The sequence below is a fragment of the Artibeus jamaicensis genome, unplaced genomic scaffold, assembly GCF_021234435.1.
Source record: "Artibeus jamaicensis isolate MK-2021 breed Jamaican fruit bat unplaced genomic scaffold, CSHL_Jam_final contig_1417, whole genome shotgun sequence".
Taxonomy (NCBI): Eukaryota; Metazoa; Chordata; class Mammalia; order Chiroptera; family Phyllostomidae; genus Artibeus; species Artibeus jamaicensis.
This window is the reverse complement of record NW_026521282.1, coordinates 939,443-967,402: the sequence shown is the minus strand read 5'-3', so window position 1 is coordinate 967,402 and position 27,960 is coordinate 939,443. Positions and strand designations below refer to the sequence as shown.

The window sequence follows — 27,960 nt, the reverse complement described above, 5'->3', positions numbered from 1 at the left end:
AGAATAGAAACTCAGTGTTGCAGTCTTCTCCAATGGTCGAATACCCCGTACAGACTCAGCCTCAACTGCCTGCACTTTTCCGATTTATGACATCCACTCAAGGATGTTTATTTAAAAAAAAGATACTTGTCCATAGATAGAAATTTCTAGAAAACCAGTTTTAAACACTGGTAGTCTCTGGGAAAAGAAGTGGGAACCTCACCTTTCACTGTATTCCTCTATGTAGTATTCAAAAGGCTTGCCACATACACATTATTTCTTTAAGTTGTTCTTCCACATGACCAAGCTTGGTTCATCTAGAATCCCACCACCCTGGATTATTATGAAGCAGGCCCAATCTCCCTTCAGTTCCCTCCACGAGTATTTAGTATGTAGCTCTTTCAGAGAGCTTTCAAAAATGGTTAATGTAAGCACAATACCATCACCAAACCTCATGAAAATCAGTAAATACGCTAAAGAAATTTTTGAAAAACAAACACACGCACACACAAAAGAAGAAAATCAGTAAGAATCCCTCATTATTAAACCCAGAATCCCAAAGTCCAATTGTCGCATTTCTTAATAGCTGGTTTGTTTGAATCCAGAGAGACAAGTTTCCGATTCTGCATTTAGCTGAGAAGTATCTTAAATCTCTTACTCTATGAGCCCTTCCCTTGTTCTCATTTTTCTTTCCCAATTTACTTTATGTAGAAACTAAGTTATTTATCCTACAAAGCTTCCCAGATTCCAGCTCCAAGGGAGTCTCTGTCTCTGTATTCTCTCCAAGCTGAATGAGGTGTGAAGATTCAGATCAGGCTTCTGGCAAGAATATTTCTTAGGCAGTGCTGTGTAACTTTTCTTTTAATTTTATTTATTGATTTTAGAAAGAAAGAGGAAGGGGGCAGAGAGAGAAACATCGATTTGTTGTTCCACTTATTTATGCATGCATGTGCCCTGACAGAGGATCGAACCCACAACCTTGGTGTATCAGGACACTCTAACCAATTAAGCTACCTGGCCAGAGCTATATACTTCCTACTGTATCACATCAGATATTTTTTCATTAAAAAGTTTTTAAAAATATCTGTGGAGAATCAGCCTTATTTGTAATGTTCTAATTTAAGTCAGAATGTGTTCATATGCTATGTGCAATTAAAATTAATCTCCAATTAATTTCCAATTAATTTTTAACAGGTCCTCTATTCACTGAAAGGGAATATGGCTTCACCCTGAATAGGCTGAGTAATGCTCATGAGGCTACTACATAATGCCAGTGAGACTGGTTAGTAGGACAGAAGTCACTAAGCCAGCAACAACGTGACACTGTGGTGCAAGTCTTCTGGATCTCACATAGTCATCCTCCAAACCACAAGGACCCAAGGGAAGGCAGAAGGGCATCATTCCCAGGACCTTAAGCAGAGCTAGCCTTTTCCCCTCTGGTACATTCATAAGGCCAGAAGGCAGGATGCACAGGAACTGTGTAGAAGGCTGGCAATAGTAAACACAACCCCTGCCACCCACCACCTCAGACGCAGTCTACCTATTTCTGTCTGGCCCCAATTCCAGGGTCCACACATAAGTTACAGGTCTGGGCAACAGTCACCTTCTTACTTGCTTGCCTGCTTGCTCCATAGGCCATACCTTTTGGGTGAAATGAAGGGAATGCAAAGAAGCAGCACAACAAAAACCTCTGCATAGAGGAAGGTGGCAACCGCAGTCCACTGCAGACTCATCCTGTTGCTAGAAGGTTTCCAACAGGAAGATGTGAGCTTGTTTCCTACAAGGCACAAAAGAAACAGGAGTCATAAAAGCTGGACAGCCATGCTAACCTGGAAACGGGGCTCACTCAGCACGGAGACCTGAGCATTAATGCACAAAGACCTAACCAACTTCCACCTGCCGGGGCGGAGTCACTTTGCTGCCCCGCAGTTTGTGTGTTATCTCATAGAGAGACACCTTTCTGAACCTTCCCCTTGGAGCCCAAGAGACTCCTTGTGCCTCTTTAAATGGGAATGCAGTTTTAATGAGAATTATATAGACGAGGAAATTCTCAACATCCCCCAGGCCGCTCCCTTCCCAGCCACGGGGAGCTAGAGGCTCCCAACTCCCAGCCAGACCCGCAGCGGCAGTATTTCAGCAACACACGTTCTCCAAAAGCCAGGACACCTCCCCGACCCCCGACCCCCGTCCTTAGGGAAACCAGGAGGCCCTTCCCTCTCAGATATTCCGAAGGGGCCGAGAGAAAACCAGCAGCTCCCTCAGGGGCTAGAGCGGGGGCTAACAGGATTTCCAACTGCCGCGCCTGCCTCCGATAGGTCTGGAGGACTCGGAGTACCTAAAAAAGCCCACAAGAGCGACTCCTACAGGGCGGGAGTCAGAGCCAAGAGGAAACACAGTCTCGACTAAGAATGTCGGGGCTCCATCCAGAGAAACTTCTAGAAGCTATCTCGGCAGAAGCCAGAAGATTCCCTCACGAACAGCCCCGGTCGGCCACAGCTCCCACCAGGCTTGGGAAACCCTGCATGAAATCCCCAGCGGCCTGCCACAAGCTGGGCCCTGGCCAGGACCGGCACGCCCTTCCCAAACCCCACCCCGGAGTACCCAGCAGAGGGGCTTAGCCACCGCCCCCCGCTACCGCAGCCGGCCCTCACGCCCCCAGAGTCCAGCTCCACCCACCGCCGCCCAGACATCCCTGTGCCCAGCCCTGCCCCTGCACTCCTGGTTCGGCCCTGGACCCTGGGGCCGCTTCACACTGCCCGCCACTTCCCGTCGTCGAAGGCTGAAGGGACCTCGGCAGCCCCGCTCACCGAGTTTCCCACAGATTCGAGGACTCTTCCTCCGCTGCCACCAAACTCTACTACCCTGGCCCCGCCCCTTCCCACGCAGACGGAAACCGGAAGCGCAAGCAGCACTGCCCCTCCCCCAACCGAAATGAGGCCCTGTAGGCTCCGCCCACGGTCGCCTTCCGCCCCGCCCCCCCAAGCCGAAAGCGATGACGCCCAGAACTGAGACCGAAGTAGAACTTGGGGTGCGCAGGGAGGCGGGGCGAGTCCTTGGCGGGAAGACGAGGGGGGCAGCTTCTCTAGCCCGCAAGGTCCTCCTACGTCTCTGTGGTCCAGGGAGGGGGCGGGGTCCGACCGTGGGGCGAGAACGGGGTGGGGCGCGGTGCGCCTGGGTTCCGCCTCCCGCCCCTCCTCCGCCTCCTCCCCTTCCACCGACTCGCCCCTGGGGAGGGGTGGGTGGGTGGGGATTCTGGGCGGGTGGCGGAGTCACTGTCGCTTCAGCAAGGCTGTGGAGAGGACGGAGGCGCCTGGTGCCCCGGGGAGGGGTGCCACCAGGGTAGGAGGAGGAGGTGGAGAAGAAGAGACGACCTGTCTGCCCGAGCCCTCTCGAGGTTCTGACCTCAGGGGCTAGGAGACTGCTAAGTTCTTCTACCTCCACTGCCTGAAGAGATCGTGACACTGGAGGGACCTGAGCCCACCGCACCAGGGGCCCCGGCACCGGCCCAGTGGCCTAGAGCAACAGTCTCAGGGACCACTACAAGGTTTCCAGTTGCCTAGACAACGAGCTGGGTCAGAGCAACAACCCTTCCAGCCACCTGCCTCGACTGCTGGCTGGAGATACCCGTCCCAGCCCTGTGCATCCAGCCCAAGTGATATGCCGGTGCTCTCTACCCCCCGGCCTTCGCGGGTGACCACGTTGAAGCGCACAGCTGTGGTCCTGGCCCTCACGGCCTATGGAGCCCACAAAATCTACCCCCTGGTGCGGCAGTGCCTGGCTCCGGCCAGAAGCCCTCAAGTGCCTGCAGGGGAGTCCACCCAGGATGCCTCTGGGGCTACTGGGGCTACTTCGGCCACAGCGGCCAAGGCGGGTGTGAACCGAGTGTTCTTGCAGCGACTCTTGTGGCTCCTACGGCTGCTCTTCCCCAGGATCCTGTGCCGGGAGACTGGGCTGCTGGCGCTGCACTCAGCTGCCCTGGTGAGCCGGACTTTCCTGTCAGTGTATGTGGCCCGCCTGGATGGAAGGCTGGCCCGCTGCATCGTGCGCAAGGACCCTCAGGCCTTTGGTTGGCAGCTTCTGCAGTGGCTCCTCATCGCCCTCCCAGCCACCTTCATCAACAGTGCCATCCGCTACCTGGAGGGCCAACTGGCCCTCTCTTTCCGAAGCCGTCTAGTGGCCCATGCCTACAGCCTCTATTTCTCCCAGCAGACCTACTACCGAGTCAGCAACATGGACGGGCGGCTTCGCAACCCTGACCAGTCCCTGACGGAGGATGTGGTGGCCTTTGCTGCCTCTGTGGCCCACCTCTACTCCAACCTGACCAAGCCACTCCTGGATGTGGCTGTGACTGCCTACACCCTTCTTCGAACGGCCCGCTCCCGTGGGGCTGGCACGGCCTGGCCCTCGGCCATTGCTGGCCTTGTGGTGTTTCTCACAGCTAACGTTCTTCGAGCCTTCTCACCCAAGTTTGGGGAGCTGGTGGCAGAGGAGGCACGGCGGAAGGGGGAGCTGCGCTACATGCACTCTCGTGTGGTGGCCAACTCAGAGGAGATTGCCTTCTATGGGGGCCATGAGGTGGGGCAGGTTGAGGTGTTGAGCATAAAGGAAAGCTTGTAGCCCAGGAACAGGCAACTGAATGGTGGGGAAAGCCCAGGGCTGGCTGGGATTGGTGCCAGAGGCGTGAGCAGGCCACAGGAGAGGGAGGCTGGGGACAGCCAGGGCCTTGGGCAGCCCAGACTTAGGCACAGAAATGGAGAAGCAGGAAGGCTGGGTGGGGACCGCCATGGGCCGGCTGCCCGAATGCTCCAGGCCACTTCTGCTTCCTCTCCTCGGTAAGGCTGCCTGGCCTTGGAGCTGAGGATCCTAGCGGTTTCGGATGCTAGAGCTCCTGGCTCACCCCATTCCTGCAGTCAGCTGGAAGGAGGCTCCTGCTGTCTGGGAGCAGGGAGTGGGATGTGGCCTGCTGCCCGGCTCCTCCTGGGCCCCAGGGCCCTTTGAAGGCCGGCGTCCAGCCGAGCTGGCTGGCCAGGCAGGCATTATGGCTATGACTCAGCCCAAGCGGAGGTTAACAAGCAGCACCCAGCGCGGCGGCCGCAGCAGTGGCAGCACTCAGCACTCTGGGTCAATGGCTTCTCTGCCTGAGCTTGAGGGCCAGCAGGGCTGCTGGTAAGGCTGCCTCCCTGAGGACCTGAGCCCGGGAAGCTGGGCCCCGGGCGCCACCTTGTTGGGAGGCACTTCCTGCCCGCCCAGCGGCCATCCTACCCACCCCCACTCCTCCGGCCCCCTTGAGGCTGTCCTTCCGCCTGGGTCCCAGGGCTCAGCTCCCCAGGGGTCTGGGGCGGGGATGGGGAGTGATGGGGGAGGGGGCTGGGGCAGCCAAGGCTCAGACCTTGGTGCTGGAGAAGGTTACTCCAGGCCACTGCTCCCTTTATCTCGCCCCGGCCCCTCCCCTTCCTCGTGCCTGAGGTTGCAGCTGTCTTCAGCCCGCTCCTTCACTCCCTGCAACTTTAGTTTCAGTTCTGAGTACTTCTCCGGGGGAGGGGTGCAATGGTCTCCACCTCCTGAAGGCCTGTGTGTCCTCCGTGGGTCAGGTGGCCTCTTGTCCCTGGACCTTGTCTTACTGGTTGCTCATTGGACTCCAGATTAGGAGAAAAGCTGCTGGTCTGCAGCTGCAACCCCCTCTCCTCCTCTCACGCACGCCGGGCTGCAGGGCCTTGGCAGGCAGCCGTGGCCTTGGGTGAGGCGCTTGGCACATTACCCGCAGCTACATTGTCAGCCTCAGCCGGCACTCCTGCCAACTCCCAGCACAAGTCAGGATTGCCAGGGTGCTCAGAGGAGGCGTGCTCGCTTCAGGAACAGGAGATTGGGTTTGAGGCAGAACCACAGGATGCGGAGGACCTGTTATGGTGAGAGCAGAAGAGAGATCACTGGCTCTTTGAAGCAATTCCTCTGGGCTAACTTCAGGACGTATTATGTTCACCAGGAGGGTTCAGTGTGGCGGGCTGTGTGCATCCACAGTCTGTCTCTTTAGGCCTTGGCCAAAGGGCTAGAAAGCAGCATGGGATGACAGACCCCCATGGGTGGGTTGATTTTCCTCACTGTGCAGGCATGTAGCTCACCTCAGTCCCACTGGCTGGTGTCCCAGTGGACACTGGCCTAGGCTCAGACTAACAGGTTAGGGCAGAAGTGACTGGCTGGCTGGCAGACAGACAGCAGAGTATTCTGTTCAAACTGAGATTTCGATTATTTAGACACGTACATACACACAACCTCATGTTGGCTTCAGAGTAAGGTAAACCTTTCTTCATAAGTCAAAGCACCAAAGCATCATTTATAAAAATCTGGTTCTCCTGATGGTTCTGCCAGTGTGGTCCAAGTTCCACACCTCTTGCTCCCTTCAGGCTGTGTGAGCTTGGGCAGGTCACTGCCTCTCTGGGCTTCGGTAGTGTCCTATATACAATGAAAATGAGCGCACGGGTGGGGTGGCACGGGGTGAGCATCAAGAGGAGAGTCAGGTGCAAAAGCAATTGGCAAAGGAAATGGTGCCAGCCTGGGCAGCTGTTGTCAGTCCAAGGTGGGAAGGCAGAGCTGGAATGCATGCTCCTGCAGTGAGCCAAGAAATCCATGACCTTGCTGTGACCACTTCCTGACGCCTCCAGCCCCTCTGCCTATCTGGATGCTGCTGCCATGGGAGAGCCTCTTTCTCTCCCACTCTCTTTCCTGCTCTCTTTTCTCCAAGCCTGTGCCCATTCTGAGATGGCAGGTGATGGCCAATGCAGGACGGAGGAGGGGAGGTGCATCTCACTGGAGTCAGCGGCCCAAGGAGGCGAGAGCCAGGCTCAGGCACAGGGGGCTGCCCATTAGGCTGGTTCGGGAGCATGCCCTGCAAGTGTCAGTGGGAGAATGCAGTGGAAGTTTCTTACCCAGAGGATCCCTGGGGAAGGTAACAGGAGGCAGGGCCCAAGTAGACTGTTGGTTGAACCAAGTTCTTCAGAATGAAGTACTTTTGCTTTCCTGCACTGCCCTTTACTGAGTTCGTGTTAGGCCCCCAGCAGTTGTCCAAAGAAACCAGCAAGGTGGCTGCCCTTGGCCAATGTTCAGAAGCTGCCAGGGCAAAGAGAGGGCATGGTGAGCTTCCCAACAACAGAGGTAGTGGAAACAAGGGACCAGAATGAGTTCCTTCTTCACCACCCCTGTACCTCAGTGCCATGACTTCAGACAATTCCATACTGCCCCTGACCCCGAGTTTGAGACCTGTCCACTGTAAATGTGGCCCAGTCATAACCCCCATCTCTCAACCTCATCCTGGCCATCAGATGGCATGGCACGAGTAGGTTTGGCGCTTGGGGCCTCTTGCTTTGCCCCCACGTTAGTTACCACAAGGCCTCTCAGGCTGTCTCTGTCACCTCTCCTTGGCAGGTGGAGCTGGCCCTGCTGCAGCACTCCTATAAGGCCCTGGCTTCACAAATCAACCTCATCTTGCTGGAGCGCCTGTGGTATGTCATGTTGGAGCAATTCCTCATGAAGTACGTGTGGAGCGCCTCAGGCCTGCTCATGGTGGCCGTCCCCATAATCACCGCCACGGGCTACTCAGAATCAGGTAAGAGTCAACACTCCCAGGGGACAGGGGCAGGGCCCTGTCCTCCTGTCCCACTGGATGCTCAGCTCCAGAGGGCCCGACGCTCGGCTGGCCCATCTGCCCCTTCCATTGCTGAGGCCTTGAGGCCCAGCTGGCTTCCTAGAAATCACCACAGCTCACTCTCCCTCACTGCCTTCCACTCTGTGTGAGTCTCCCCTTTACGGCATCTCACACTCTTGGTGCCATTCAGCCGAGCTCAGGGACTTCAACTCAGGAACACCACATGTCCCATCACCCAGCTGTGCCTGTCCTTAGCCCAGCTGTGACTCTAAGGTGGGAGGATGAGAAAGTACCTTGAGCAAGCCCCTTTATCCCCAGGCCTTGGCTTTTCCGGGCCTCAAACATTCCTGTAGGTTGCAGAGGCTACAGACTTCTGCCCTATGGCCTGGGAGGATTGGGAAGCCTGTTCCGCCTGTTACTATAGTGATTAGATCATCAGGATTCCCATTTCATTCCTCTACTGGCTCGCAACATATTCATTGTCTTTGCAGTCTTTTCAAGGTTGCCCTTTCAAAGGTTAACTTGCGTGCTCACTGAGAGCAGTCTAGGTCAGCGGTTTTCTACCTGTGTGGCGGGGTACCCTGGTGCTGGTGTGCCGCAAGGATCTTTAAAACACCCAGTACCTGACTACTTAGTCAGGGGCACTGACTTCTTTTCCCTTAGACTGTCAAGTAAAAAAGATGACAATAGCCAATACAACCATAGCCATCCAGTGTGAATGAGTCAAAGTTATACCAGATTTTTTTGTCAGATCAGGAAAAAAATGTGGTTTTTTTGGTGTGCGACAGAATTTTTGTAATTAGTTTATTCGTGCCATGAGAGGAAGAAGGTTGAAATTGCTAGTCTAGGTTAATCCATGGTTCCTCCTCCTCCCAGCCCTTAGGACACTTTAACACGAGGACCAGCCCCAGCTGATGCGTTGGTATAGCCCAGTGTCACCTTTGCTATCCTGTGTTTTCATACTTGGCTATTGCTTTATCAAGCCAGTGCATGTTTAAATTCATCCCCATGTTTACCGATTTCCCTGCTCACCAGTCCTTTCCTGCAGCCTAGTTATGTCCCTCCAGATAATACATCTTTCAGCAGTTCTTTCTGCAAAGCTTTCATCCTGGGTGCTTCACAATTATTCTGTTTACTTAAAATGTCTTCATTTTACCCTTTTTTCCTGAACTAAAATGTAGTTGGATGTGGGAGTGCAGGTCATTTGTTGTCAGCCCTCTGACAGTATTCCATTGTCTCTGCTGGAAAATCTGTTATAAGCAAACTCCCCTCAGCAGCCTTGATTGTCTCTCTGGTTACTTTTAGACTTTTCCTTTTTTTCCCTTTTTTTATATATATTTTATTTATAATATGCTATTATAGTTGTCCCCTTTTTTTCTCCCCTTTAGTCCCCTCTGCCCTGTACCCCACATCCTACCAGCATTAACCCCCCCTTAGTTCATGTCCATGGGTCACACGTAAAAGTTCTTTGGCTTCTCCATTTCCCATACTATTCTTAACCCCCCCCCCCCGTTTATTTTGTACCTACCATTTATGTACTCTATTCCCTGTACCTTTTCCTGTATTCTTCCTCTCCCCCTCTGCACTGATAACCCTCCATGTGATCTCCATTTCTCTGATTCTGTTCCTGTTCTAGTTGTTTGCTTGGTTCATTTTTGGTTTTGTTCTTTTTTTAGGGTTTGGTTTTTGATAGCTCTGAGTTTGTTGTCATTTTACTGTTCATATTTTTGATCCTCTTCTTTTTCTTAGATGAGTCCCTTTAACCATTTCATATAATAAGGGCTTGGTGATGATGAACTCCTTTAACTGAGCTTATCTGGGAAGCCCTTTATCTGCCCTTCCATTCTAAATGAAAGCTTTGCTGGATAGAGACATCTTGGATGTAGGTCCTTGCCTTTCATGACTTGGAATACTTCTTTCCAGCCCCTTTTTGCCTGTAAGGTTTCTTTTGAGAAATCGGCTAACAGTCTTATGGGAACTCCTTTGTAGTAACTGTCTCCTTTTCTCCTGCTGCTTTTAAGGTTCTCTCCTAATCTATCATCTTGGGTGATGTAATTATGATATGCCTTTGTGCATGTGTTCTTGGGTCCAACTTCTTTGGGACACGCTGAGCTTCCTGGACTTCCTGGAAGGCTATTTCTTTTGCCAGATTGGGAAAGTTCTCCTTTATTAATTGTTCAAATAAGTTTTCCACTTGTTGCTCTTCCTCTTCCCCTTCTGGTACCCCTATAATTTGGATGTTGGAACATTTAAAGATGTCCTGGAGGTTCCTAAGCCTCTCCTCATTCTTTTGAATTCTTCTTTCTTCATTCTGCTCTGGTTGAAAGTTTATGTCTTCCTTCTGCTCCAAATCGTTGATTTGAGTCTCAGTTTCCTTCCCGTCACTGTTGGTGCCTTGTACATTTTCCTTCACTTTTTTCTCTATTTTGCAACCATACCCAACCATCGTTGCAAGCATCCTGATTACCAGTGTTTTGAACTCAGCATCTGATAGGTTGCCTATCTTCTAGTCACTTAGTTGCATTTTTTCTAGAGCTTTGATTTGTTCTTTCATTTGGGCCATATTTCTTTGTCTCAGCATGCCTGTTATCTAGTAAGTGGTGGAGCCTTAGGTATTCACCAGGGCAGGGCAACCCATGTCACTGCGTTGTGGTGCTGTATGTGGGGGAAGGGTCTGAGAGGAATGTGGCTTCCGTGGCACTCAACCAGCTTTCACTCACTTCCCTCACTTCCCACAAGCAAATTGGGCCCTTCCGGTGCTGATTCCCGGTGGGTGATTTTGTGTACTTTCTGGGACCCTGTAGGTCTCTCCAATGAACTCTCTTGTGAGTCTGGGAGTTTCTCCTGCCACCAGAACACCCACAGGATTTTCAGTCAAAGGTTTTGAGGCTTTATTTCCCTGCACTAGAACCCTGGGTTGCACAGTCTGTCTCACTCTCCAGTTGTTGCTCCTGGTTTATCCGCACGCAAATGTGGGACCGCCTGCTCTGCCAGCCGCCTCCTTGCCCACCCTGGTCCTCCAGCTGCTGCCTTGCCACAAGTCCTTTCTGCCCCCGGTGCCCGATTCCACCCCTCATACCTGTCTGAATCAGTGTTTCTTCTTTAACTCCTTGGTTGTCGGAGTTGCATACAGTTCGATTTTCTGGCATTTCTGGTTGGTTTTTGTTTTTAAATTTGTTGTTGTCCTTTTGGTTGTATAAGGACGCAAAAATCTATCTACCTATGCATCCATCTTGGCTGGAAGTCCTGCCTTTAGACTTTTCTTTCTCTGGTATTCTCCTGTTTCACCTGGAAGTGTTAACTGGTGGGTTTTGTGTTTATTCTGCCTGAAACTTGTATGGCCTTCAAATATACAAATTTGTGAATCGCTCAGAAAAATTCTCAGCTGTTATTTTTTCAAATATTGACTCACTCTTGTTCTTTCACTCATTCCTTCTGGAACTCCTGCTGGACGTCTCACTCACTCCTCTGTGGCTCTTCCACTCTTTTCACTATTTCCCCATCTGTGCTGACTCCTGGGAGATTTCTTCAGGTCCTCATGCTTACTCATTCACCAGTTTTCTCTTCAGCTAAGTCTAATTTGAATATTTCTTAATTTTTTATTTAAAATTTTTGTTTATTTTTACAGTTTTGTTTTTGTGTACACATTTGCCTAACAATCACTGAATTCCTAGGCTGTATTCAGGTATCCGGAGAGGCTTTATAAATAGTTTATATTGTCTAGAACCAAGGTGCACTGCAAATCCAGTCTGGAGCAAAATAACAAATAACATCTTTCTAAAGATAGGCTTAGAAATTCTGATCCAGTAGATTAAGATGTTTCCTTTCTCTGGTAGCAGGGCTGAGGCATACCTGGTGGCTGGGCCACCATTCACAGGTATAGCAAAGAAAACGGTACAGACCACCAAACACAAAGTCCCACCAATCCACCTCGTGTTATGGTGCAGGTTTCACAATTCAGATCACCTGTATTCAATGGTAAACTTACAAAACCCTTATAAGATACGTCTGATGTCAAAGATGGGATCACTACCATTGATAAACCAGCAACTATACGAGCCCATGTCACATTTAAGATGCGCCAAAAAAGACTTTGCTGTTAGGCCGCAGAGAACAGCATTACGTCCAATATATGTTGATCCATGTTCAAGTAGAGTCCTTTCTGCTTCTGGAAGTTGATTCATTTTTCTGCTTATGATATCAAAACTTTGTTTTTCCTTGGCAGTATCAACGGGTTCATGATTTTCCATCTTGAGTCTTATGCTCTCCTCCCTGAATTCGTAAAAAATTTCAGTGGCTATTTCAACTTCTATCTGATTCTCTTTCAGATAGAAATTTTCATTTTCAAATAGAAATTTCAAATTGTTTTGGCAGGTATCTGATTTTCTCCTCTTTTGACTATTCCTTGTCTGCTGTGTGTCATATGAATCATACTTATTCCACAGCCTCTGTTCTGCTGTTGGGCTCTCTGAATTCTTGGGGGTCTGAGCCAGCTTGATCTTCCATCTGCCAGTCTTCACCCATGGTGAATTCTTTCCTTGTGGGTTTCGCAACCAGACTGTCTTGGGCACCGAATCGGCCTAACAGGAGGGTGCAATGCCCCAGTGCATACTGGCTTTTGTTTTGGCCAAGCACTCTAGGTAATTAGCCCCTTGGAGGCCATTTTCATGTTCACTTCTCAGTTTGAGAAGGAGGGGTTCCTGATCTTGATCTTGGACGTAGTATTCACTTGAACCCCAGACACATAATTACCAATTCTTAGAAGTGACCTTTTGTTCCCTGCACCTGGAGCTCTGGCTATACGACCTGTCTCCTCAGCCTCTAGGGACTTTGCTGGTGTGCCTGGTTGCTGGCTTCTCTGTGGGCTCCTGGAAATTTGCCTTGCTTTCCTGCAAGAGCAGCTCTGTTTTCAAAGGTGTTCTACTTTATGCAGTTTGGTAGTAAGAGGGTTTTCAGTTATGTATAGAGAGAACCTGACTTGTTTTAGAAGTCTGTCTGATTCTCTCCCTATTGGCAGCTCTACTTTGGGGCTTCCATATCCTCAGCTGTCTGCCCCTCTCTGGGTGACCCCCAAAAGGAAGGATCTGATTGGAGGAGGATGGTTACATTCCGCCAATGGACGTACAAAAAGAGTGGCCCTGATTTAGACACAGGCGCCAGACCCAGTCAGCACACCTGGCCTAGAGCGTGTGGGGACAGACCTATGAGGAGACAGACCTATGGATTCTGTGAACAAATGCCTGCAGGCACTTCCCTCTGCTCCTAGCACTCGGTACAGCTCAGCCTGCCTAGTGCCTGAGGCCTCTCCCTCCTCTGAAGGCCTAGGACTCTCTGGATCCTCTGAGGTGCCAGATTTCATGGGTGATTTAAGAAACATGAGCTCCTGTCCCCAGCCTCATAGCTTTTATAGTCAGTTACCGGTGAAAATGTGAAATTCTCCTCTCTCCCTTGCTCATTCCACTTCCTTCTTACCAGCCTCCTTGTTATTTTTGTAATCGCTTTTTATTTTTCAATTACAGTTGACGTACGATGTTACATTAGTTGCAGGTGTACACCCCAGTGAGTAGATACTATATAACTTACTAAGTGATCGTCCTCATATGGCCTCCTGTTATACCCCCAGAACACTAGGCAGGCTTTTAACTCAGAGACTTTGCACATGCTGCCCCCACTGCCAGGAATGCCTTTTCCTCTGAGATCCCACCCTCTTTCTATCAGACTTTTGCTCACAGGCACCCTCTAGATGAGGCCTGCCCTGCCCATCACCCTACCTCTCTCTTCCCCTTCTCCACCTCTCTGCTCTCCCAAGCACGGAACACCCTATCTATTCCATTTATCTCTCTGGTTTATAGTGTCTGTGCATTTTTAGACTGAGAGGTCAGCGAGGGCAGGGACTTTTGTCTCTGCTCCAGGTGCTTCGAAGAGGGTGAGATCACTGGGGGCCAGTGGGAAGATGCAGGCACTTATCAACTGGGGAAGGTTAAGATACCTTTGCGCTATTTGCCTGCTGGCCCTGCAAAGCTGGAGGACCCGGGGGAGGGGTGGCCTTGCCGGGAACAGCTGCTGTATGTCCTATTCTGGAGTCCTGGTCTTAGCTGCCCAAGGGCAGTTTATTCTGTGTCCAGCGAGGTGCCAGCTGTTGCCAGGACGCCCCGGTCACCTGCAGAACCTTTCATTTTATATGCAGTCGCTATCTAGCTCTCAAGACATCCTGGGATGAGAGCTTGTGTCCCCCTTCCTATTGTGGGCTGTGTCCCTGGGGACACAGTGGGAAAGAAGGCCCAGGACCTGAGACTGACAGGATTAATGACCCTCTCCCCCACCCAGTTCCCTGGATACCTAGGCCAGGCCCCAGAAGGTGATGTGAAGTGCACTAGCCAGCCATCGCATCCCCTTTCTACCCCGCATTGTATCCTTGCTGCTCTGGAGACCACCTGCCCCGAGAGGACTTCCTGCCCCACGGCTATCACCATACCCCTGAGGCTTCCCCCTCTGATCGACATATGCCCTTAGACAGAGCCCTTCCTACTACTTCGGCCTCAGGAGACCTGGCTTCCCCTGGATAGTCCCGGTGGTCACTGCTCACTCACCTATATCCAGTACCCTCAGAGTCAGCATTCCCCTTGCTCCTCATTGCCACTTCTGGAACATTCCTTGTGTAAAAGCCCTGGCCCTCTGGGTTTTCCAAGGGTCAAGGAAGTCAAGGCCATGGACAAGAGAAGGTTGAAGTGAACAACCACGGGGTCTAGACTCAGACAGCAAAGCAAATCAAGACAGGAGTAGGCTCCAAGGAGAAGTTGGGACACCTAGGATAGCTATTTTCATGGATGTCACAGGGGGAGCTGACGGGGAAATGGAGGCTGTGGCACAGGTCGGAAAGGAGATAGGCTTAGGGGTGCAACAGTTCTGCGTGTCAGAGGATGAGGTGCAGGTGTGGCCCCAGAGGGGACGCTGTGAATAGTACAGGACACAGCGCAAGGCCAGTCTAGGGAGAAGAAGCTGGGTGTGCCAAAAAAGGCCAATGCTGAGCGGCTCATTTTTTTATCTGCGTTATTGAGATGTAATTAACATAACATATAATTCAGCCTTTTAAAGTATTCAGTTCAGTGGTTTGGAATATATTCACAAAGTTGTGCAACTATCACCAGCTCAAGTCCAGAACGTTGTCATCATCCTAGAAAGAAAGCCTGGACCCATTAGCAGTCACTCCCCACTCCACCCCCAGCTCCTGTCACCCACTAATTTGCATCACTATGCACTTGCTTCTTCTGGACACCTCCTATAAATGGAGTCATACAACACGTGGCCCTTTGTGTCTGGCTTCTTTCACTCCGGAGAATGTTTTCAAGGTTCACCCATGTAGGATGAATCAATCAGTGCTTCCTTCCTTTTAGCGACTGAATAATAGTCCATTGTTTATGTGTGCCTCGATTTCTTTATCTGTTCATTCACTGATGGACATTTGGGCTGTTTGCACTTTTTGGCTGTTATGAAAATGGTGCTATGATCACTTGTGTGCAAATTTCTGCACGGACATGTACTTTGTTTCTCCCAGCTGTGCATCTAGGGGTGGAATTGCTGGGTCATGTGGTAACTGTTTAACTTTCTGAGAAACTGTCAAACTGTTTTCCCCAGAGGCTGGACCATTTTACATCCCCACCAGCAGTGTTTGAGGAGTCCAATTTCTTCAGTTCCTCATCAACACTTGTTATCTCTTTAATTATAGTCCTCCTAGTGGGTGTGAGGTTGTATCTCATTGTGATTTTGATTTGCATTTCCCTGATGACTAGTGATGCTGAACATCTTTTCATGAGCTTATTAGTCATTTGTATATCTTAGATATCCAATAAAAATGTCTATGAAGATATTCTGCCCATTGTTTAATTGGGTCGTTTGTCACTTGTTGTTGAATTTAAAAAGTCCTTTATGCTCTGCCTGGGTGTCTCAGTTGGTTGAAGCATCATCCTGTATACCAAAAAGGCTGCAGGTTTGATTCCCAGTCAGGGCACATGCCTGGGTTGCAGATTTGATCCCAGGTCAGGGCGCATACGGGAGGCAACTGATCAACGTTTCTCTCTCCCGTGGATGTTTCTCTCCCTTCCTCTCTCTATAGAATTGATAAACATGTCCTTGGGTAAGGATTGAGGGAAAAAAAAAGTTAAAAAGTTCTTTATATATTCGGGAAACTAGACGCTTATCAGATAATATGATTTCCAGGTGTTTTCTCCTAATCCGTAAGTTGTCTTTTCACTTTCTTGATGGTTTACTTTGGTGCCCCAAAGTTTTAAATTTTGGTGAAGATCATTTATCCGTTTTATTTTGTCGCTCGTGTTTTTCATGTCATAGTTAAGGAGCCTTATCTAATCCCAGGTCATGAAGATTTACCCTTGCCTTCTCTAAGAGTTTTGTAGTCTTAGCCCTTGAATGCAGGTCAGTGCTCCCCTTTGAATTAATTTTTGTGTGTGGTGTGAGGTAGGAGCCATTCTTTTGCATGTGGATACCCATTTGTTCCAGCACCATTTGCTGGAGAGACTCATCTTTCCCCTAGTGGGTCAGTTTTAATTTTCCATCCTCCCCTCCCCTCCCCTCCCCTCCCCTCCCCTCCCCTCCCCTCCCCTCCTCTCCCCTGTGCTCGACAGATTCAGAGGCTGTGAAGAAGGCAGCCTTGGAGATGAAGGAGGAAGAGCTGGTGAGTGAGCGCACAGAGGCCTTCACCATTGCCCGAAACCTCCTCACAGCTGCTGCGGATGCCATTGAGCGGATCATGTCATCCTACAAGGAGGTACTCTGCCCACCCCCACGAATCCACCCCTGCCGTGCCCTCCATCCCACTCCCAGATGGCAGGGATTAAGCCAGGGTCACCCTTCCCACAGGTGACAGAGCTGGCTGGCTACACAGCCCGGGTACATGAGATGTTCCAGGTATTTGAAGATGTCCAGCACTGCCGTTTCAAGAGGCCTGGGGAGCTAGAGCCAAAGGATGCTCAGGCAGGGTCTGGAGCTGTGGTCAGGTCTGGTGTCCGTGTGGAGGGCCCCCTGCAGATCCGAGGTAAGGGCACCCTCCCTCTAGAGAAGCCCCACTGGTCCCTGTCTTGCCACTGTTGGTACTTTCCAGTGCCACCCAGAAGGCGGGATCTTTGCACTGTGTCCCTAGAGAAGGCTTCCCGGGCAAGTTGTGGCTCCCACGGCCTTCCTTCCCAGAGTAGTCGCTGCTGGCCAACCTACTCACTTCCCAGTTCCTTCCAGGTGCCCTGGTGGGAATTTCTCTTTGCAAAAGAAGGATCCCTGAGTGGAGGGAGTCACTTGCCTATACAGGCAGCAAGAGAAAGTTAAAGGCTACAGTAGGAGCCAGGATGCTGTGGAAGGGGGGCCATAGTGTTTGAACCACCGCTAAAATGGTGCCAGGAAGAGAGGGCTTCAGAGCAGGAGGGGACTCCATGCTTTGGATACCAGGAGCCATATACGTGGCTTTGCCCCTCCCCAACCAGAACATACCACCAGATAGTGGGGGAAGGAGTCTGCTTGTAGAAAGACCCACTATACTCCCAAGGGACCTTGGACCACATACTGGCATGCTGTTGGGGGAGGTGGGGATATGGAACCTACTAGAAGGTAAAGGGAGCGCTGCTGCTCCTTCCCTTCCTTCCTTGTGTTCTCTCTCCAGGCCAAGTGGTGGATGTAGAGCAGGGGATTATTTGTGACAACATCCCCATCATCACACCCACGGGAGAGGTGGTGGTGGCCAGCCTTAACATCAGGGTAGGTTGAGTGGCTCTGTGTCCAAACGTCCCCTTTTTTATAAATAAGGACCCCAGTCGCTTTGGATTAGGGGTCATCATACTCCAGGAAGACCCCATCCAAACTGAACTAATTACATCTCCAAAGTCTATTTCCTTGGCATCCAATCCGGCTAGCCCGTGGAGGCTGGCCTTGTCAGCAGCCATTGTCCAAGATCTACGTGGCAAGTGAGCTAAGATCAAGCTGAAAGGCCAGCATGTCTCTGCCTGTGAGTTGTGAGGCAATGCGAAGAGAACTGATAAAAGAGACGTGAGATTACCAGGACTGGCCAAAGGTCACTCGAGGATTCCTGGCCCTATGGTCACCAGCCCCACCCCTACCCCGCCCCAGCCCCGCAGAAACCCATAGCATGGGGACCCTGGTTCAAGTCCAACTGTGGTGGAAGAGACTGCCCTTCACTGACATGGGCTTGAGGTCCCACCCAGCTACTTTAAGAAGACTCCAGTGCGGGTGTGCATGCTGGGTGCAGTCTGGCCCCCAGGAGGGCTCTCAGCCACTACACAGGCCACCTGTGGGAAGGAAGCCCCGGCGGCTGACACCCACCAGTCACCTGCATCCCCAACCGGGGCTCTGATTGCAGAGTGATGGAATAGAGGGGAGACTGGGGGGGGGGAGGGTGGGAAAGAAATAAGAGAGTCACTTGTTCATTCATTCATTTACTTATTCAGCCAGTATTTTCTTAGCTCCAGGCTGGACACTGGAGCCCAGAGGTAAATCAGGGAGCCCCCTGCCCTCTGGGAGGTCCCACGGTAGGGGACCCTAAAGTGTTACCTAGGTCTCCAGTTAGATAGCTACGCAGGGTCCAGCAGGGGCCATAGGAAGGGTATTCGCCATCCCTGGAGGAAGCAGAGGTCAGATGAAGCTTCATCCAGGAGCTTTCAAATGGATGGATAGCATGGTGAAGAAGGCTTCTCACAGAGGGCAGGCAGAGAAAAGGCAGTGGAGTGGCAGAGAAGACAGGTCAGCAAGAGCCATGGCCGGGCAGGGAGTAAGTGGAAGAGGTGAACAGAGGGGCCGTGCCTGGGGCTTCTTTCCTTGATCTGCTTAGATGGCCCCTGAGAGCCACTTGGAGGCTGGGCACATGTCCTCGAGCTGCACAGGACAATGGTGTGATCCCCATGGTCCCTAGCAGTGGTCACTCTTGGGATGTAGGGGAAGTCACCAATGGCCAGTTTCTCCAAGGTGAATAATTTCCAGGCAGGCTGGGAAACCCTGGTGAGCAGGGGCTTACTTAGGTGGGTAGGAAGCAAGGCCAGGCCAGGAGGGGGTGACTAGGATGGAAGAGCGGGGATGGGGGGCTGAGTGAGTGTTCTGGCCTGGCAGAGCTGGCGGTAGAGCTAGGCTGTGGGACTGGGAGATGCTGGGGAAGGGGAGCAGTTCCCCGGCGTGATAGGCCAGATGGTGAGGTGAGAAGCACAGTGGGAGAGACACAGGGAAGGAGACAAGGCAGGCACCCATGGCGCCGGCTAAGAGCCGAGACAGCTCTCCCAGGGCCTGTCATCAGAGAAGCCCCCACACACCCGGACAGAGGGAGCCCCAGGCCCCACCGAAGGGAGTTGATAGTCTAACAAAGGACCACAAAGCAAGGGGCTCAAACGATGGAAGCAGAGTGTCTCCCAGTGCTGGAGGCTAGAAGTCCAGACCAGGGTGTCACCTAAGAGCAGTGAGGGAGAATCCACTCCAGGCCATCCCAGCTTCTGGTGGTTGCTGGCCATCACTGGCATCTCTTGGCTTCACTTCAATCCCGGCCCCTGTCTTCACATTGTGTTCTCCCTGTGTTCATAGTTCTGTGTCCAAATGTCCCCTTTTTATAAATAAGGACACCAGTCACTTTGGATTAGGGGTCATCATACTCCAGGAGGACCTCATCTAAATTGAATTAATTACATCTGCAAAGGCTATTTCGAAATAAGGTCACATGCTGAGGTCCTGGGGGTTAGGACTCCAACACATGAATTTGGCGGGGGGACACAGTTCAACCTCTAATGCTGACCAAGGTAAGCCAGGGAACTGGTCATGTGGGCGTCCCTGGCAGGTCTTCCAAGGGCTTCAGAAGCTTGTAGGCGGCCTGAGGATAGCAGTGTCCCTGCCCTCTGACCCCATCCTTCCCACACTTTTTCCACCAACCAGTAGATATCCTGTGATCTGCCGGTCGAAGAGCCTGAGGCCCTTGAGGCTGAGCCTGGGGCGGTGAGAGGGCAGTTCCTAAAGGGAAAGCAGTTCTGCTGGGGAGACCAAACAACCTGTGTTGGCAGTGAAGTGGGATGGAGGGTGATGCTGACCATACAGCTGTGACAGAACAGGCCCTCCTCCTGCTGGCCCCATACTCTGTGGTGTGTGCTGGGGCCTTAAGGGACAGGCCGGGGGCTAAAACACACGTTCAGTTATGGCTCTGAATGTTGGACCTCATTGCTCAGACCTTTCTGTCCCTTACCAAGAGACCAGGAGAGCCTACCCACCAGCCCCAGTGTGCACCTGGGTGTAGGTAGCTGTCAGGAAGGCCACAAGTAAGAGGAAGGAGGCCCTCACCCACCCACCCCCGGTACAACACAGCACTGCCTCCACAGGTGGAAGATGGCATGCACCTGCTTATCACAGGCCCCAATGGCTGTGGCAAGAGTTCTCTCTTCCGGATCCTTGGCGGGCTCTGGCCCACGTATAGTGGCGTGCTCTACAAGCCCCCACCCCAGCGCATGTTCTACATCCCTCAGAGGTGAGTGAGACAAGACAGAGAGGGAACCAGGGCCCCTAGCTCTGCCCCTGCCCCTTCCAACCTGTGGAACCTGACAGGTAGGAAACGGCAGAACTTGGGGCCTCAGGAGAGGGCAGCAAGATGCTGCCCCCAGAATCAGAGGGGCTATGGAACTTCCACCTGCCCCCTCCTGTGCCCCCTCACCTGGTGACTTTACAACTGTTTGATATCCATGCGTGAGGCTACGCACTGAGGGGGAGGCGTGTGTCTGTATATGCTGTGAGTATGTGTGCATGTGAACATGTGTCTGTGTGCATGCGTGCATGCCTGTGCATACAGAATGAGTGTGTGGGTCTGGTGTGCATAGGCAGGTGTGAGCATTGCCTGGAGCACTTTGTGGCAGGGGCCCGAGGGCTTCGAGCTGCCCCGTCCTCTGGCAGCCAGGGCTCATGGCACAGGGCGTCGGCAGGGCCAGCCCTTCCTTTGGTGGACATGCAGCTTTCCTACAGGCCCTACATGTCTGTCGGCTCCTTGCGCGACCAGGTGATCTACCCTGACTCAGTGAAGGATATGCGAAGGAAGGGCTATTCCGAGCAGCACCTGGAAGCCATTCTGGACATCGTGCACCTGAACCACATCCTGCAGCGGGAAGGAGGTAGGGGGTGGGACATCTCACTTCTCAGCACTAACTGAGTGAGCCATCCATCCAACAACCTGCTACCACCCTAGCCCCTCCTCCCTCTGGGCCCCCAACATCCAGGAGGTTGATGTGCCAGGTGCCCCAAGAGTCCCCGCCTAACAGGGAGGACTGACAGGAAGCAGGTGGCTCAGGCGGCCTGACTGTGCTAGGGATGGGAGGCCAGGATCACAGGCAGGGGACATAGTCAGCTGAGATGCTCACCACAGGCTCTGGAGCTGGGGGAGCAGGTAGAGGGGACGGAGGGCCCTAACAGGGAAGGAAGCCCTTGGAAGGCTCCAGGCAAGGAAGATTACATGTTATTTTCGAATTTCACCAAGAGGACCGACCTCAGGTAGGCATGGCAGGGCAGCCAAGGAGGAGTGAGCACAAGCTGTCAGTACAGCTGGCCTGGAGGGTGAGAGGCAGGAGCAAAGGTGAAAGGGACACCAGATCTCTGCCTTGAGCCTGGGAGGTGTCATCCCATGGAAGGAAGAGGAGGAAGGGACAGGCTAGTGGCAAGAGAAGGCACTGGTCACGGGCTTACCTAGTTTGTCTGTGAAAGCCTGCTGGGCCCGGAGGTGAGAAGGAGAGGGCAGAACCTAGGGCAGGGCTGAGCAGAGTTTCTCAGTGAAATCCGGGTGGCAGGGTTCCGCCTACTACCTCTGCCATTTAGGGGCAGCTGGACTTGGAGCAAATACCTCGCCTCTTGAGCCTCCCGCCACCTGTAGAAGGGGACAGGTACCAGTCCCTCCCTCAGCACCAGCATTAAGTGAAATCACTGCTGCAGGCTCTTCCCAGGTGTTGCAGCCTGCACTGCAAGAGGGCTGCAGGCAGTGGAGTCCTGGTTGCCACAGTCACGGTCATGCAAAGGCTTCATCCCCAACTTCCTCCTGGCCTGGCCCGACCTCTTCTGCTCCAGCCACCCTCCCCGTGGATGTGCACCCCTCCTGTCCTCCAGGCACCCCTGAGTGCCTGGGGACACTGAGGGTGACCATCACAACCTATTAGCATTGAGTTCATTTGTGAATAACAGAACCCCCCACACACACAGTGGCTCAAATCACTCGCAAGTTTATCCCACTGTGACATAAAAGCCCCAAGGAAGGTGGGCCACAGCTGGTGGCCCTACTCTGTGTGACCTCTGTTCCCAAAGTCACCTCATGGTCCAAGATGGCTGTTCCGGCCATCAGATCATATCCCAGACCATAGGATGGAGGAAGTGAAGGGAAGGAGCAAAGAGTATGCCATCTTTCTTTCAAAGAAAATTCCAGAAGCTGCCACATATATAACACTTAAACCCCACTTGCCAGGATTCAGTCACGTAGTTATATACCTTAAGACAAGCTAGGGAGTATAGTCTTTTTTGAGGGTACCATGCACTTTATGAAAATTTCTAGTCCTATGGGAAAGCAGAGTGGCAGGAGGTAAGGAGCCATTTCTGGTGAATCATCCACATACCTGCTCATTCAAACAGCTGCCTGAGCCTTGCCAAGGGTCTGGCACAGAGCAGTGATGCAAAGGCCTGGTGACTATGGGTGAGAGGCCTTCTGGAGAGACCACTCCAGCCTTCCTGGGGCTGGCTCTTCACTGGTACCCTGTCAGGTCCCGTATGAGTTTGCTGTGGCTGCTGTAACAACAAACTGCAGACCGAGCAGCTTAAACAACAGAAATGTATTAACCCCCAGCTCTGAAATCCAAAAGTCCAAGATCAACATGTAGGCAAGCTTGGCTCCTTCCGTGGGCTACGAGGGAAAATCTGTCCCAGGTCTCCCTCCTTGCGTCTTCTTTTCCCTGTGTCTCTTCACATCATCTTTCCTCTATGTATATCTTTGTGTCCAAATTTCCCCTTTTTATTTTTATTTTTTTTACCTTTTTAAAGATTTTATTCATTTATTTTTAGAGAGTGGGGAAGGGAGGGAGAAAAACATCAATTGGTTGCCTCCTGCACGCCCTCTCCTGGGGACCTGGCCTACAACCCAGGCATGTGCCCTGACTGGGAAATGAACCAGCGACCCTTGGGTTCGCAGGTCAGCACTCAACCCACTGAGCCACACCAGCCAGGGCAAATTTCCCCTTCTAATAAGGACACCCATTATATTGGATCAGGACCCACACTAGTGACCTCACTTTAACTTGATCACCTCTGCAAAGACCATTTCTCCAAATACAGTCACCTTCTGAAGTCCTGGAAGTTAGGGCTCCCACTTTATCTTCTTCCGGAGGAGATACAATTCTGGTCTCAACTTCTTTTTGACTATTAAACTGTCACCTACAGTCAGACAAGTACCCATAGCACATGTAGCCAGCAGTTGACCTTCTCCAGAGTCAGATGCGCTGCCGTCTTCCACTGTCACTTGTTCCATAGCCCCCACCCACCATGCCCATCGTGCCCAGTGCCCCTGGGCCCTTGTTGAACTAAAAAGAATCCTCTTGTTCCCTGCCTAGGTTGGGAGGCCGTATGTGACTGGAAGGATGTTCTGTCAGGGGGTGAGAAGCAGAGAATCGGCATGGCCCGCATGTTCTACCACAAGTGAGTGGGCTGTCCAGGGTGCTAGGGCCCCCTCAGGCACTGGTTCTCCGAGGCAGAGGCAGAGACAACACGGCAGCTCAGCATGCATGCTCCCTGGGGCCTCCTCCGGGGGAAGGCGGTACCATTAGGAGGCCCCATCTGGGCCCCAGCAGAGACTGGGCCACACAGGGCAGGGGGGCGTGGGGGCCAGACCAGGGCAACAGCAATGGAGGGTCCACAGCCTTGTCCACTTGGTCCCTACTCTCAAGGCCCAAGTACGCCCTCCTGGATGAATGTACCAGCGCTGTAAGCATCGACGTGGAAGGCAAGATCTTCCAGGCGGCCAAGGATGCAGGCATCGCTCTGCTTTCCATCACCCACCGGCCCTCCCTGTGGTAGGTGCCCTCCCTTCCTGCCTGGAATCGGGGTGGGGAGGGAGTGCCCTTCCTGTATTCTACACCTTTGTGGCTTTGCACCTGGGAAGGAAATGGCACCACCATCACAGGGACAGAGGACCCTGGGAGGCCTGGCATGCATCCCCTGATGAACAGCCTCTGCAGCTCTGTCCCTGTCCCTTTCCTGGCCCAGGAAATACCACACACACTTGCTGCAGTTCGATGGGGAGGGCGGCTGGAAGTTGGAGAAGCTGGACTCAGCCACCCGCCTGAGCTTGACTGAGGAGAAGCAGCGGCTTGAGCAGCAACTGGCAGGCATTCCCAAGATGCAGCGGCGTCTACAGGAGCTCTGCCAGATCCTGGGCCAAGGCCCCAAGGTCCTGCAGGGTGCTGCCACCTGACGGGGCTGTGGCTCTGGGCCCTCAGCCCCTGCCCCTCCCCGAGCCCTTGGATCATATGAAGGAAACAGCAGTGCCCCCCCCCTCTGCCCAGCCCTACCACAGCCCCCCCCCGCATGACTTTCCCTCCTCCCAGGCCTCCGTGCCATAGGCCCACCCTGCCTAGAGGACTGCCAGCGAAAGGGTGTGCCCGACCCTCATGCCCCAGCCCTCAAGAAAGCAGACATGGAAGGTCCTACCCTGCTGCCCAGCCTGACCCTGCCCCATTGTAACTGTGACCTGGGCAGGGTAGTTGAGTCCTTTCATTTCTTTGGGGAGGGTAAGAGGGATATAGGAGGGAAGCCCCAGCTCACACCATCAGACAGTTTGTACTGAGCCTCGGCACTTGTGGGATACTGACCTCCTGAGACTGAAGTCCCCCCCTTATTTCCTCCTTTTCAGTCCCTCAGAGACCTTGTGGTCCATCCTTCCATTGCCACCACCCAAGTGGCCACCAAGGCTCCCGTCCCACTGGATGCCCTTCCTACCATAGAAATGGCCAAACAGGGCCCGTGGCCGGACTGGGGCCTTGTCCACACTCCTCCCCTCCAGTTGTTCCGAAGAGCTCTCTGGAGAAGGAATTGCACAGCATTTTTTAATAAGCGATAATAAGAATGTAGTCCCCTTCCCTCTCGGTCCCTACAAGCTAATTTATTGGATCCCTGTTTGTAGCCTTCTCAATTGCCAATATGAAGACCCCACTAGCAGGGGAGGCAGCCCAGGCTGTGGTCTTTCCACAGGTGACCCAGCGTCTGAGCCAGCCCCAGCCAGCCTGTCACCCCACCAGCCTACACTGCCAGCTGCCACCAGGGGGGCCCAGGCCAGCCAGAAGGGTAGATGGACGCTGTGCTGCCAGGAGTGTGGGCACCAGCGTTCCCAGCTCAGTGCCAAAGAGGGGTCAGCCAGGGAAGCTGTCTCTGCAAAGCTAGCTCCTGCCCAAGAGGGAGACCCCACTGCCGCTGTGTGCCTTTCGGGGAAGGGAAGGCTCAGCCCTCGGGCTGGGGAGCCTCCCTCAGTCCCTCAGTAAAAACCTCCCATGGAAAGTGTGTTCTTGCCTCCTGGCCTCTTTGTCTGCAGTGGTGTGGGGGTGACACAGGGATGGGAAGCACTGTGCCTGGGAGGGGAGGAATAATTTCAGTCCCCACCCTCCACCTGAAGGGCCAGCTCAGCACATTCTGTAGCTGGTGAGGAGGAGGATTCAGCAGCAGCATCTCACGAAAATATTGCTGAGCCCAAATAGGACTCTGGACCAAGCCCAGAACCAGTGCTGGGGTGGGGAGGAGAGGACCAATGCTGCGTCTCTGCATGAGGAGCTTCCAGAGAGACAGTATGGGAAACCCAGTGAGCTGCAAAGTGGGCTGACTGAGGGAACATGGAAAAGGAAATGTCCTGACCCAGCCTAGCAAGAGGCAGCGGGGAAGAATCACTTCTGGATCTTCTAGAAGGAGGAAATGCTTATGCAAAGGACCAGGAGTAAATGGGAAGCAAGATGCAGGATATTGATGCTGAGTGCAGGGGAAGGTAGGGGCCAGGGCCACCCTAAGGATCTTGAACTCATTCCAGAGGTAACAAGAAGCTATTGAAGACTCTTCAGCAGGATGGAAACCACATGGAGTTGCACTTAAAGCAGGCTGTGTGAAGAGCTGTTTGGAAGGAGGCGCACCACTATGAAAGGATGAAGTTCTGACCCTGCTATAATGTGGGTGAACTGAAAAAAAACATGATGCTGACTGAGCGGAAGGAGCCAATTACAAAAGACATGTATGAATCCATTCCTCTGAAATGTCCAGAATAAGCAAATCCACAGAAACAGAAAGGAGGTCAGTGGGGGCCAGGGGCCGGGGAGACGGGCAATGGAGAATGACTGCTAATGGGGACCAGATCTCCTTTCGGGATGATGAAAATGTTCTGGAATGATAGAGGTGATGGTTGCACTAAATGGCGCTGAATTGGGTGCTTTAAACAGGTTAATTTTGTGCAATGTGAGTTTCACCTCAAAACATAGATGATCAATGATAGACTGATTGCTTGACGATAGAGTGCAGATTAATGAGTAATAGAGTGCGGAGGGGGGGAGGGGGATAGGTGAGTGAACACAGCACCTAAAACGGCCCAGATGAGATGTGCTGAGGCCTGAAATCTCTGACGGATTAGAGAGACATTACAAGAAAATCAACAGGCCTGGGGGGTGGTCAGTCACTGGGGGAGGGAGGGAGTAAAGTCCAGATGACCCTTGGGTTCATCTTGGCCTGGTGGGTGATGGCTCCCTTCACTGAAGGAGGGTCGGGCAGGAGACAAGCTGTCACCCAGTTAGCACTTGCTGGGCCTCAGCCTGCAGCCCCCTGGGAAATAATGAGTAGGCAGTGGCCAGGGGAGTTTGCAGCTTGGATGAACTCCAGCCTGGAGATATTCTGAAGGGGCATCAGGCTAGCACAGAGGCAGCTGCTGGTTGAAGATCTGCATAGACAGCCTGGGAAAAGGAGGCTTGGGCTCATGGCAGTTGTGGGATGGGGGGAGATAGACTGCATTTTATACAGATGTCAAGGTTAAGATTTGTTCCCGATTATAGGAGAGGCAGTAAATGGAAAGGTGGGAAGTTGTGGAGTCGTTCCTCCATCTCTTCCCAAGATTGTGTAAGTCATCCCTACCTGATCATAAATCCTTTCTTTTTTCCAGAAAAAAAATGCTTAAGTAGCTAGAGGTTCTGTGGTCTGCCACCAACCCCTAATTGATAGGTATGGAAAGAGACAAACCAGCAAATACCAACCCAAAGGAAGTTAGTGAAGAGAAATTAATATAAGACAATATAGACCTCAGGGCAAAAATCATTATTAGGAGTGAAAGAGGTTGCTGCATAATGATTAAAGAAATAATTCATTTGGGGCATCAACCATTCTGAATGTGTGTGCACCCAATGACAGAGCCTCAAATGTATATCAAACGAAAAAGTAGCAATAAAAGGAAAAATTAATAAATCAGTAAATTCACCACAGTAAATTATACCACCTCTCACTACAATGGGCAGTTCAAGTAGACAAAACTAGTAAGAATATGGAGGGGGAAATGAACAAGCTTGATTAATGGGCATTCCAAAACTAGAGGCTACGTATTGTTATCAAGTTCACCTCAAATGTTTAGTATAACTCACCATGTCCTAGGCCACAAAACAAATGTCAACAAATACTCAAAGAATTGGTATTGTACAGATCATTGTACCCAAGCTGCGATAGAATAAAATCATATTTATCATTAATAAAACTAAAATTAAGTTCTCCCAAATGTTTGCAAATTTAAATTTACAAATACACTGCCAAATGGTTGGTCCAAGAAGAATTATAGTGGAAATCTAAAAACAGAACTGAACAACAATGACAAAAATTATGTGAAAACTTATGGAATATAGCTCAAGTGATACTTACGAAGAACTGTATAACCTTCAAATGAATGAGATGAGCACCAACTCAGGAAATTAGAAAAACCATAGTAAAATAAACCTAAAGGAAGTAAAAAGAAGGCCCTGGTCTGGTAGCTCAGTTCATTAGAGCATCATCATCATTAGATACACCAAATTTGTGTGTTCAATCCCTGGTCAGGGCACATATAAGAATCAACCAATGAATGCATAAATAAGTGGAACAACAAATAGATCTCTCTCTCCCCACCCTCCCTCTCTCTATAATCAATTTTTTAAAAAGTCAAAGGAAGGAAATCACAGAGAGAGCAGAAATTAATGAAATGGAAAACACAAAGATCAATAAAACCGAACATAGATTCTTTGAAATTAATCGAATAGGTAAGTCTCTGGCAAGAGTGAAAGGAGAGACTTGGCTGG

At 51.8% G+C, this 27,960-nt stretch overlaps 2 protein-coding genes and 1 pseudogene across 2 annotated transcripts in view; 1 reads left to right on the top strand and 2 right to left on the bottom strand.

Annotated features, from left to right (window-relative positions):
* Nucleotides 1–2,870, bottom strand: part of BCAP31 (B cell receptor associated protein 31) — a 33,182-nt gene extending 30,312 nt beyond the window's left edge. Inside the window, exons 1-2 of the mRNA XM_037150940.2 lie at nt 2,787–2,870; nt 1,621–1,756 (exon numbers count right to left, since the gene is read on the bottom strand). Coding sequence (XP_037006835.1) covers nt 1,621–1,712 — 92 coding nt within the window. The 5' untranslated portion in view covers nt 1,713–1,756; nt 2,787–2,870. The remainder of the gene's footprint in view (nt 1–1,620; nt 1,757–2,786) is intronic.
* Nucleotides 2,871–3,247: 377 nt separating this feature from the next.
* ABCD1 (ATP binding cassette subfamily D member 1) lies at nt 3,248–25,176 on the top strand. The gene is made up of 10 exons (XM_037150917.2): nt 3,248–4,554; nt 7,399–7,579; nt 16,258–16,400; nt 16,493–16,667; nt 17,283–17,377; nt 19,984–20,129; nt 20,618–20,763; nt 23,233–23,317; nt 23,566–23,691; nt 23,885–25,176. Exons 1-10 carry the CDS (start codon nt 3,637–3,639, stop codon nt 24,090–24,092), a joined length of 2,223 nt encoding a protein of 740 aa, XP_037006812.1. The 5' UTR covers nt 3,248–3,636; the 3' UTR covers nt 24,093–25,176.
* On the bottom strand, nt 11,278–11,874 carry LOC119053396 (transmembrane protein 126A-like; annotated as a pseudogene).
* Nucleotides 25,177–27,960: the final 2,784 nt, after the last annotated feature.